The sequence below is a fragment of the Eumetopias jubatus genome, unplaced genomic scaffold (genome assembly GCF_037043125.1).
Source record: "Eumetopias jubatus isolate StellerSeaLion01/CBP00866 unplaced genomic scaffold, mEumJub1_p1.0 scaffold_17, whole genome shotgun sequence".
NCBI lineage: Eukaryota > Metazoa > Chordata > Mammalia > Carnivora > Otariidae > Eumetopias > Eumetopias jubatus.
Window position 1 is genome coordinate 68077008 of NW_028274823.1, and position 12779 is coordinate 68089786.

The 12779-nt window shown below is 37.2% G+C and overlaps 1 protein-coding gene across 5 annotated transcripts in view; it reads left to right on the forward strand.

Annotated features, from left to right (window-relative positions):
• The window catches only part of FAM13C (family with sequence similarity 13 member C), a 166107-nt gene that overhangs the window by 47799 nt on the left and 105529 nt on the right, over nucleotides 1-12779 (forward strand). For all 5 annotated transcript variants that reach the window (XM_088019808.1, XM_028124012.2, XM_028124013.2 and 2 more), the window contains one exon: nucleotides 11213-11331. In XM_088019808.1, coding sequence (XP_087875934.1) covers nucleotides 11213-11331 — 119 coding nt within the window. The remainder of the gene's footprint in view (nucleotides 1-11212; nucleotides 11332-12779) is intronic.

Here is a 12779-nt window from a genome sequence, read left to right on the forward strand (position 1 = left end):
TGCTAAGATGATCGTATGGTTTTTACCCTTCATTTTTTTATGTGGTATGTCATGTTGATATATGAATATTGAATCATCCTTGCACCCCTGGAATAAATCCCATTTGATTGTGGTAAATGATCCTTTTAATGTATTGTTGAATTTGGTTTGCTTATATTTTATTGAGGATTTTTGTATTTATCTCAATAAGGGATATTGGCCAGTAGGTTTTTTTGTTTTGTTTTGTTTTGTTTTGTTTTTGTAGTGTTTTTGTTTGATTTTTGTATCAGGGTAATGCTGCCCTCATAGGATATATTTGGAAGCTTTCCTTCTTCTATTTTTTGGAATAGTTTGAGGAGAGTAGGTATTAACCCTTCTTAAGTATTTGGTAGAGTTCACTGTGAATCTATCTGGTCCTGGATTTTTATTTATTGGGAGGTTGTTTTTTTGTTTTTTGTTTATTACTGACTCAATTTTGGTACTAGTAATTGGTCTGTATAAAGCATGAGTTTATGAGGAAAGTGAAGAAAGAATTTTAGACCCAGTGGATTCCATCTTTCTCTCTAGATTCCCTAAGATCTCTTAATATGAGGGGCCCTCTGTTTTTAATAGCTGTACTCAAACACAGAGAATCACAAACCCCTACCCTCTTTTGAATAGAATAGTGTAACTTGCCAAGGAGTTTCAATAAACCAAATCCAGTTATGCACAATAAAGTTAGAGAGCTCAAAATGCAAAGAAAACAAAACTCAGATTGAAGAGATACTTACCCTCAAGTTTCAGAGTCAGCAAGAAAGCAGTGAGCTCAATGAACTCTGGGTATCAGAACTTGTTTGCTCACTGTCCTTAGAGTCATTGGGGTCTTCTTTGAATTTCCCTTCTGAATCTATGAATTGTCAAAAGTTCATAAAGAACAGAAGTAAAAACAATTTATCACTGAAGTAGTAATCAGGAAAAGTTTATTGTGCACACATCAAAAAGATAGTTCACAAACCAGGATCACTCAAACCAAAACATGGGATGGGGCTCAGGGGTATATTATTATAAAGCAGCTTATATAAGTGGGAAGGCAGTGACTGTTTATTGTTCATAGTGATTAGATAAAATATCAGCATTTTCTTAAATTATAGGGAATTGATTTTGTCTGCTCAGAAAATTTTCAAGGCTGGCTTCAGTTTATTTTTGATTTTAACAAAAAAAATTTATTTTTGATTTTAACAAATCAAACAAATAGAATGAGACAAATATTTTAATTGTCATGCAGAAGTCACCAGAAGTCTTCAAGATTCCAAAATAGCTTCATTGAAAGATTCATTGCAAAAGGCTGATGAAAAATTAAAGACCCAAATGATACCTAAAAACAAAAGACTTCTTAAGACTGACATGTCTCTTTCAACTCCTTTCTATCTTCCTTTTCCTCAGTACTGTATTTTACTAATTCCCTGTCTGAGCTGACTTTCCACTCTGACCATAAACAAAAATCCACCAAGTTAGTAGCCTTACAACTGCAATAGCTCCAATGTCAGAAACCTAAAAACCCTGTTTCACCTCCTAGAGGCCCATCATCAACACATTGGCCCAGAAATCAGTGTCTCATTTGTAATCAGTGGGGACACTGGAAAAAATACTTTCCTCAAAGATTTTTTTTTTTTTTTTTGGTCAAATTCTTCCACACCAACTCAAATGCTCCCATATCTACCCTTGAAGGAGGGGCCCCAAATGAGCTTTTCTTAGAGTTGCCAGGACTTCAAGGGATTCTCCAGTAAACTCTTACCAGTTGCTCTCTTAAAAAGCCAAGGGGAAACTAAATTAAAATTAATGGAAAATCTTGCTAAATGCTGGTAGATACCAGAACCACACTCTCTAAATGCCACTCTCTTTGGAGCCTGCAGATGGGATCTTGGGAAAACAGGCAGAAGCTGGTGAAGGCTAAAAATTCTTACTGGAGTCAGTTCTCCTAGACCTCTTTAGTGCCTGGTTGAGAGAGGAAAGTGAGATTTCATGTTATCCCTTCCCTACTAAATTCAGACTTTTATGAATTTGGCTTTGAGGTCCCCATTGGTTGTAGATCCTTTCTCTCCCAGGGACAACTATTGCCTTCTTGCTTGTATTGTTTTGTGTCCTAAAAACTTGACTCGGTTTTCTGCCTGCGGGGGGCATGCAGGTTTCAAGAATCAGGGCACCTAAAATATGGCCAGACAGAAATGTGGGTTGCAAATCCACTTCAGCGCTGTGGTCCTACTGACTATGGCCCACTCTCAGGGGAATTTTCTGTCTTTCTTACTTTTGGCAATTTTTGGAATGGCTCTGGATATTGGGAAGCTAGTATCTTTGAGTTGTTTAATACTGCCAGGAATGTTTACTGTTTGCCCCAGCTGAAACTTGACAAGATATTTGCAAAGATTTCTAAATAGCTTTATGGCCAGCTGATATTCAGAGCCTGATAGGAACTTTTTTTTTTTTTAAGGTCTTCTCTTCTAAGCTAAATGTACCCAGAAGGAAAGAAAAACAAAGGCAAACTTTATCCAAGGACAAAGCTCTAAATCTAGAACATAGGAATCTTTTGATTTCCATCTTATTTGAAGATCTTCTCTCTGATCTAAAGAAGCAAATAGATAATGTAGTTGAATGCGTGGGTCAACCTCCTTGATGTCATTCAGATTGCAACCTCATTCCCTGAGGAATTAAATACAAGTGTACTTGTCTTATAAATTGAGTCTTCACAGGAACATAAGTGAATCTCTGGGAGCAATTCACCCACTTTTCCTTTTTTAAAACCAATCCCCAACTTCCTTTATTCATCTCAGAAGGTTGTAGGTATTATAAAATTCTGGATTTAGGAAACAAAAGTCTTTGGAGAAACTTGGATTCTTTTTCTGTGCCTTTGACATGTAAATGTTCTACCTGTTCCTCAGTAGGGACTCTTATCTATGGAAGCCATCTCTTTGAAATGCAAGCTTTATGTAGGTAATTTCTATCAGAAGGGAAAAAGAGGAAAGGCTATTTGGAGCCTAAGCATATGGAAAATCTTAAAAGTCTTTTCCACAAACATAAAAATGTGTAAGCCATCTGAGCAGGTAATTAACTTAGTCTATCTGCCAGAAACCAATTTGGATCTAACTCTTCTTTTAGAGGCTACTGAGTTTTATATTATTTTACCTGTCCTGTGGCTAAAATTTGAAATTAAAGCTATAAGATCTCTCTTTACAACTATCTGTATGTTTATGTATGTCTGTATATTATAAATGTGTGATTTTTTTTCTATCTTTGGATGGTATTGCCAAAGTTAATTTGTACAGTTATATTTATACATAAACATATGTCAAATATGCTGACAGAAATATAGAAAGTAACCCAAATGTTTCTCATTTGTTTTAATCTAAGATAATCTTGGTAAATAAACATTATCTTAAGTTTGTTGCTTTAATCAAAACTGGCACGTCTTTAGAGCTATCAATATTAAATATAAGCAGATCTATAATTCTACCTAGGTTTACTAAAAGTTAAAGAAGCTCATGTTTTCTGTTACAGAGATAGAGAACAAACTGAGGGTTGATGGAGGGAGGTGGGTGGGGGATGGGCTAGATAGGTGGTGAGTGTTAAGGAGGACCCTTGTTGTGATGAGCGCTGGGTGTTGTATGTAAGTGATGAATCACTGAATTTTACTCCAGAAACCAATACTGCACTGTATGTTAAGTAGCAAAATTTAAATTTAAAAAAGGACAATTTCATGAATAAATAAACAGCAAATCATCTTTTCATGAGTAATCTAAACATAATTGTTAGGAACAAGTAAATTAAATAGAGGTAAGATAAAAGTTTGTAAATGAACTTTCCAACAATGATTATGCTTTTTTGTATATCTACTTAAAAGTAGTTTTCAAAATCTTTTTGGTAACTTGAAACCTTAATATTATACTGAGATAAGTTAAATGGGATATAGATTGAATATCTAGATCATTTCCAAGGAATATAAAATACTGAAACATTAACTACTGAGCATAGGTTATCTTCTTTTGACTTACTTTTACAGAAGAACTAAGGATAGTTGTCCTATTAGTAAACATGTTTTGTCTACCCTGAAAAGTTTACTGAGGAAGAAGTTATTTCTAGAAGTTATGAAATATATTTATAAATTTGCAAGTCCACACTTGCTTAATTCTTAGTTTTCACTAGGAATTTAGGATTCTAATGGTAATAATTATAATCAATATATGTACTTAAACCTATTTCAAAATAATAAGGGAAAAAGTAAATAACTGTGAATGAAAAGTAGGTAAAAAAAGTAAAATGACTATTTCAGAATGAGAAAGGAGAAAACATAGTAATCTGAATGGGTATAAAAAGTTATAGAACTTTTGTAGAAAAGGAATCTTAGGAAAAGAATGTTAGTTGTGGTAAAGCTGGCTAAGATTAGAATGGATTTAAGTTTTTTTTTTTCACTTAAAAATGAGTTTTATTGTTAAAAGTACACTAGTGCTATTGGTCTGCTCTCGTTAAGTGATTGTGAAAGGCTTTTTGTTCATGTTACCTTTTGGGCAATCTACCTGGAAAGCAAAGATTTTTTTTTTTTTGCCTTAGCAAAATAGTTTCCTGTGTTTCATGTTGTTTTTATATCAGGTCTTTGATTACTTAATAGAACTCAATCTTCTTAATATTAAAAGAGCTAAATCTCATTCATAACAATGTAACCTTTTGTGTTTGCTTTCCAAATCTTCTATTGCCAGTTTGGTTAAATAGATAATTAAGTATTTGATAATGATCTGTGGTCCTACGTAGTCAAATATTCAAACCTTTTGACATTTTGACAACTTCCCCAAATCAAATTCTAAATGGAGTCTTCTTGACCTCAAAGTATCTTTGATATATCCCAGAGTGTCCCTGGAAATCTCAAAAGATTTGTTTCTCACCTTGTAAAAGAGAGATGTTAAACAAATTAGGTTTATTTGATATGTTAAATTATGTAGAAAGCATTTTCAAATAAGTATTGATAAACCTTCTTAGGTTATATGTGTATGGATATATGTTCCTAACGTAGATATTCCAGAAATTGTTTATAGAGTTTCTAGAAATTTATCAATACTTTAATGTCCAGTTATTATTCTAAATTATTATATGCCACAGAAATAACTACATTTCACCATCAAAGGAACTCTCATCAGGTCTTTAATTGTGTGCATTTTAAAGTATTTTGTTATTTTAAGACAATCATTTTTTATTCTGTTGACTTTGCAAAAGTTAAGATTAATGGAAAGGACTCTACCAAGTGCTGCTATCCACCAACACTGCTGCCAAATTACAAGATGTTTAAACTTGGGTTCTTATTTCACAACTGAAGAAGGCTCCCCCCTGACATCTGTGCCTATGCAAATGCTAGAGACATCAAAGTCCAATTGACGAGGAAGAGAATTAGCTGATGTTGCCGTTGACTGCTTCCTCCCAAAACATTAAGAATGTTTCTTTCCATTTCTCCTTTCTTTCCAACAATCCTTTTCCTAATTCTTACACCCTGAAGGTCTTTGTCATTCTTTTGTCAACCTACTGCCTTGCCCTGTCCTGGAAAGACATTGCCATTGTTCACATATCTCAGACCATTACAAAAGCAGGTTATCCAACCTCCAATCAACTATTGGATTTACTGTGATGTTGGTGATTCCATAATTCTTCCCATCACAAACTTCTCCCTGATTTCCAATGCCTCAGTTTCTCTGGAATACACTTGTGGATAAACGCTTCTGGAGAAGTGGAAACTGTTATATAAAATACATAAATGAGCCATTTGGCTTGAGAAAATGACTCAGTGGGGTCTTTCTTTGATCTATTTAATCTAAGTTGGTTTGGGCCATGGGGATTGTGGCATTGGAAAGTTTGGAGTGTCCTCCAAACATTGGGTATTATTCAGTTTAAAACCATTCTAATAGTCTCCCTGGTATACCATATTCTCTCAAAAGTTTTAAATGTATGCATGCAGCTACTGGTAATGAGACAAATGTTCTTTCTGTGCCTAGAATGGCAAAAAATGGGATGAAGAACTGCCACCTAAGGGACCAAGACCTTGATATCCTAACCTATGAATTGAAGTTAGAGATTCATCCTGATTCCAACAGCAAGCAACAAGGAGTGGTAGCTCAGAGTGGCACTAATACTTTAAATTTTGATCAATACTTGCAATGCAATTGAGAATTTATCAAAAGGGGGTAAGTTGATAATATTAACTTGCAAATTGGGACCCACAAAATGGAGGCCATCTCAGTGGCCTAGCCCATATCACAAATCTGAACAAAGTCAACCTGCACTTACTGAAAACACCTGTCAAGAAACCCTAACATCAGTAACAATCTTTCAAGTTAGCCTTAGCTAACTTGAGAAGTTAGGACCCTAGAGAATAGGACCTGCTAGCCTTATGAGGAAATCCCTGAATTCCTGGTCATTCATGCCGTTTCCGTGTTGCCTCTTCTTACACTCTGTAATGCTCATTCTTGCCCACAAAACCTTGGGAAGAGTGCTCCACTATTTGATAGGTTCTGTACTCCCTAAGTACATGGATTGTTTTCCCTTGAATAAAGGACCTTAAACTAGTTACTAAATTGTTTTAGTTTTGTCATTTGATAATAGTAAACTTGGGATGTTGAAATGAAGTGGAAAGAATTCTGTCTTGTCTTCACTTGATTATTCTCACTGGGGAAAAGTGAGAGTAAGATTTGCCTCCCAGTTTTAAATGAGGACATACAGATTAAAAGTGCCTAGTTTCGTGCCCAGTACAGGTCAGGCACTCGATGAATGCTATTTGATTTGGAAAGTGGACAAAATAGCCTAATTTGAATGTCTGTTTTCTACCAGAAATTCTTACAAATGTAGGCAGTAAACTGGGTGATATCCTTGTATTTCAGATAAGGAAATAAGATCAGAGGAGATCCTACTTTGTGGTTATGTGTGGATTTTGAACATATGCCTCTCTTCCTCCATGATTTATTTCTGTGTTGAAATAGTGACCAAGGCAGGCAGAAATTATTTTAAAAAGATGTCTGAAGAAACAGTTCTCTAGGTACCATGTCTTAAAGTTCCAGAACACTTAAAATGGTAATCAGACACACATGAAGATACTATAATAAGCTCTTCCAGAACCTCTTTTCGCCCAGCTATAAGATGGATGTGACAATCCAGTAGTTCTTTTGATCAGGGACAGATGCCTTTAAAACCCTCAATTATTCAAAAGGACTTTAAGTCATTTTCACAGATGTGTGCAGATTTAAGTAAAAAGAACTCGGGGGTGACAAAGGATAGGGTAGATTTATAACACATTCCCTATTCTAAGAACTGAATATATATGCTTTTCCAAACTATGGAGATACCAGATGTATTAATCGTGTAGTATTTAGAGATCTTGGGAAGAACATGCTTTCATAAATGCAAGGCATAGTTATTAGCAATGAAGGGATTAGCTATAAACCCACTTAATTTAAAATTTAAGCCAGTAGTTGAAGAAAGTAAATTTTTTAAAATCAATTTTGGAATAGAATGGACACAGATAAAACCTCAAGTGTGAGTAGATGAAAAAAGTTAATATTTTGATTGACCACACATCTTGAAAGGAAGCTTTAAAGGATGTGTGGGTCTTTGAGGCCCAAGGGTAGCATTCTGGTTTGTCAAGCTGAGCAAAAACTAGGACTAGGTGAAAACATTTTTTTCTTTCTTCTGGGTTATGGATTTGTACAATTGGGGGGACTTGGAAGAGTCTGAAGCTGTGGCCATTACATTGGATCAAAACTAGATTCTCTCAAGTTCTGTGAGAGTCAGCTGAATTCACTAAAATCCCAACAAGGACAAAATATTATATTTCACTATTTCTGCTTAGGGGCAGCTAATTTTTCCTTGACTTAGCTGAGGTTCTGAGCCTTTCAATCTAATAGACAGTTTCTCTCTTATTGTGTATACTATCCTAGCCTCTGCTCATGGATCAGAAAATAACTGAAATAATGTTTGTTTTATAGATGCCTTACTTATGAAATATCTCAGAGCTAAGTCAATTTAATTGCTCCTGTGTACAGCAGAGAACCAACAGATCACTCCACTAAAGCTAGAATTGGGACATACAGGACACAAAGTCAAAGGGTAGGGCATGGCTAGGAGCGGGAGGCAATGATGTAGCATCACTGGTCTTAGAGGTCCCCCTCCAGCCTCTCCCTGGCCAGGTACCAGGAAGACAAGCCCGGAGGAGGGGGTCTTGGCTTCTCCTTCCTTCATTTCCGTCAGTCCGCTCGGACCTGCCCCTTTGGCAAACACATTACCACAGAAGTAAGCAAGTTAGTGTCTGCCCTCTTAGACTTTAGTCTTTGTCAAACAGTAGATTTTAAAATTCTCTGGGGGCAGGATCATCTTATTCACTTTTACATAACCTCCTTAACTGTCAACATCCTTTGTAGTAGGTGATTCTTTTTTAAGTAAAAATATATCTCAATCATTGTAAGGTAAACACTCTGCTTTAGTGTTCTAGAATTTTTGATGGGGGGTGTTATAGCAGATCCCAAACAAAGGTAACGAAGCTTAAATGAGCAAAGCTAATTAAATATGATCTTGTTCAGATGGTGTCACCTTTGGGAGGTGGGGGAGGGATATGTTCTCTTAATCATACAGGAGTATATTGTCTATTCTAAGAACTTTCTTTGACAGTCCTCCTTAACCCTGTCACTGGTCAGGTGGTGGAGCCCAGTTGAAATAGGGATGTGAACTCCCCAAGGGGGTGAGTCCTGGTCTCTCATGTGTCTCTCTGTGATAGAGGCCAATAACCATGATTGAGTATTACTGTTCTTGTTATATATATTTTTTCTTTATGTCCTTATGAATAAATGATACCTGGCAGCACAATACCTTTGGAAACTACTGTTTTATTAATTTAGTTAGAATAACATCCCTTTTCCTTCTGCCTTCTCCCTTTAAGGAAAAGTGTGAAATTATTTTTTTTTAAAGATTTTATTTATTTATTTATTATTTACTTATTTATTTATTTGAGAGAAGGAAAAACAGCATGAGAGGGGAAAGGGTCAGAGGGAGAAGCAGGCTTCCCGCTGAGCCAGGAGCCCGATGTGGGACTAGATCCCAGGACTCTGGGATCATGACCTGACCCAAAGGCAGTCGCTTAACCAACTGAGCCACCCAGGCACCCCCATGAAATTATTTTTAAAAACTGGAGCAAGTAAGAATTGGGGTTTATTCTCCTATTTCCTATGAGGGTCTTGAGTAACTTGTAGACTCTTAAAGTATAGAAATTTGAAACAAACATCCGACCACAAAAATAGCTTTCCTTTTGATAAACTCATTTGGATTAAGTCTGAGAGTTTCCTTAACATAACTTTCAGAATATTAAGCTTCAAGGGAATTTTTATAAAAGAAATAGTAGCACTCATAGCTCCCATCTGTGGTGCACCTCCAGTTGGCAGGTACTAAGAGATGTTCTAATGACATCTTGTACAACTTTGTGACCCTGGGAGTATTATCCCCATTTACAGACAAGGAAGTGGAGATCCTGATAATTGATGTAACTTGTGTAAGGTCCCATAACTCACAAGTAGTAAGCGGAGTTATCTCACTCAAACCCATTGTTGGGGAAACTTGGCCAGTATTTGGGTAGTTGTAGAATTTTTCAGAAGCAGTTACTATGTCCAGAAGTGTCTTTTTGCCTAAAGCTGCAGGCTTAGAAAAATGGAATTAAAGGATCCTGGAGGAATAATTAATCCCTTTCCTTATCTCTGCCCCAATTCCCCACTTTAACCCTCTTATAGGAAGGCATTCATAAAACTTTTTTTATTTTTTAATTTTTTAGAAAGATTTTGTTTATTTGAGAGAGAGCATGAGAGAGTGAGAGCATGAGCAGGGCTTGGGGAAGGGCAGAGGGAGAGGGAGAAGCAGACTCCCCACCAAGCAGGGAACCTGATGTGGAGTTCAGTCCTAGGACCCTGAGATCATGACCTGAGCTGAAGGCAGATGCTTAACCGACTGAGCCACACAGATGCCCTACAATTTTGTTTTAGAAGCTTGTGATGACTACTTGGCAAAAAGCCCCACCACATTATTTGGCTGTTTTGGAAAAGTGACTTCTGAGACATGTGACATATTGACACTTGTACTGACTTTAACCCACACTCTGAATAGGAAAGCTTGGTCTATATTGCCACCACAGTATACTGCTCAGTCAGACCCAGATGTATTGCAGCACATGAATATTCTTATTGCATGACAGTAGCCATCTGTATTTACTCAATTTCTCACTGATTTTAGTTTTAATATTTCTTTTGTCAGGTAAAGAGGGGCTATTTTGCTGCAAGGAAAACTTGTCAATTAGAGATCTGGCACAGCTCAAAAACTATAGTGGTTGAACTGTTGAATGTATATAAATCTTTCATTTTTAGTGTGTGTCTCCTTGTAGTGAATCCAGATTCATTTAGCTTGGATGTTTGATATTCTCTAGAAAGTTTAGCATTCTGGAGTTCTTCTAAATTAATGCATAGATTGCATAATGGGATGACCAATGTAGTGATTTCTTTGGATGCAGTGTAGCTAATGGCAAGTTGTGTGTGTGTGTGTGTGTGTGTGAGAGAGAGAGAGAGAGAGAGAGAGAGAGAGGGAGGGAGAGAGGGAAGAGCATGCTTGCATGCTTGGCATTTGGAATTTATAAAAATGATATGTTTCTTAGATTTCAGACCAACTTAAATCTCTTTCCTATTACAGGAATAATGTATGTTTATTGTAAAAAATGTCAATGAGCCCCAAACAGGAAAAGAGAAAAAGAAATGACATCTCAGAGTTAGTCACTGTTAAGATTTTGGTATCTCAGTCTGTATGTGTGTGTATTCGTACATATGTTTGTTTTTACAAAAATGAGCCAATGCTATAAATATTCTAGAAATTATATTTTCAGATATATCTATCTTTTCAGTACTCTTTTATAATATTTTTAGTGTGAACATTTTCATGGTATGGTTAAATCGTATCTCTTGAACATTAGATTTTTTGTTATTTTTCTCTTTATTCTATAATCTAGAAGCAACTGATTGATAAAAGGAGGTTTCTTAAATTTCAGATTACTTATTGGCCCCCTTTCCCACCTACAGCAGGCGGAGTGTGTTTTGTTTGTGCTCCCCTGCCCTGAGCCCTACTCCCGGCTGAAGAACACTGTGGAACACTGCGGTATGACGGCTACTGACGACTCCTCTACTCCCACTGTTTCTTCTCGCAGGAGACAGAGCACGTGGCACCCAGCCAGCCAGAGTGTCGGGGGAGAACAGGAACGCCAGCTCACGAGAGTCCACAAAACCACTCTCTCAGGTGCCAAGAAACAGTGCGAGTTCAACAAAGGTGGGCCTTTTGTTGTCAGAAATCGTACTATACCTGTGTTGCTTTCCCATGCTTGCTGCTCCCACACAAGGCAAGGCTTTCTGAGTTTGACTGGCATTCCTTACAAGTCACAGAAGCTGCTTAAAGAGGCTGTGAGAGAGTATCGTTGAGTCTGAGCTGAGCAGAAATGTAAATAACGTACTGTCTCTGCCTTCATTTTGGAGATAATCAGCCTACAGCTCAGAGAGGAGAGGAGATAGTCTTGGAGAAAGAAATGCTGATTTCATTTTGTCCTCTTTTATTCCATGCTGGAGATGATTAGGTTTTCCTCTGTGATAATGATAATTAGTGATGACAGTGTAGACATCAAGCCAATTTCTTTTCACATACTATCTCATTTAGCCTTTGCCACTTCTTCATAAAGTAAGTACTTATAGCCCCATTTTATGGAGGAGAAGCCTGAGGCTGGACTCATTGGGGCACTGGCCTGATGTTGCACAAGTGAAAAAGCTGAGCCAGACTTTGAACCTATAAATGTTTGATTACAGAATAGCAGGTGTGGCTTCTGTGCTGATCCAAGGAGTGTCCTTGAGGCACTTGAAGCAGCCCTGGGGCTGGCCTCTCTGGTCCGCTAGACCTGCTGAGACAGCCCTGGGTTCAGGGCAAGGACGTAGGTGGAAAGCTGTCTGCAGCAAGGTTGGCATGGCATTCTGATGGGAGCCTGGCATTGCAGCTATCTGTGGAAAGTCTCTTCTGGAAATAAACAGAAGAAAGAATTCAGCTGCTAGTCGTGTCAGCTATCTTTGTAGGATCAGGCGTACAGCGTAATCATAGCCCTCACTCAGCGGGAAGGGAGTGCTGTGCTTCTGAGCATGACCTTTAGATTTTTTTTTTTTTTTATGGCAGCACAGCCTAAATGAATCAACAACTACAGAGAAGTTGGCTGTGCTATGTAATTTTGCTTTAAAATATTCAACATACTAAATTTAGAATCATAGAGCCCTAAAAGGTTGGAGGGGCCCCAAAAGCAAGGTGACCCACTCTCCAACCAGATTCGTCGGTTTCTTGTATCACCCTCTTCACAATTTGCCACCACTTTTCTGTTTATTCTTATGTGACCTCAGGTCAGGTGAGACTCAACCTTGTCATTTCTCTGCTGATTGGGGCATTCTCCTTATTTGAAGTCTTATTATAATGAAGCTGTTTTAGACAGACCAGAACCAATTTTGTGCAGTGACCCTGTCTCCCCTCCACCACACTGGTGCCTGCCTTTCCTAGCAAGAACAAGGCCAACTATATATCCATGCATATTTCAAAGTCGTAACACAAAATGAAACAAAAAAACAAAACTAAATTATTTATTTTTGTGTATGGAATGTATGGGGCAGCCCTTTGGGGTGGACGTTCCACAGAGGCTAGTCAGGAAAAATGATATTAGCAGTTAACCTTCTCAAAGATACTTGATGTTT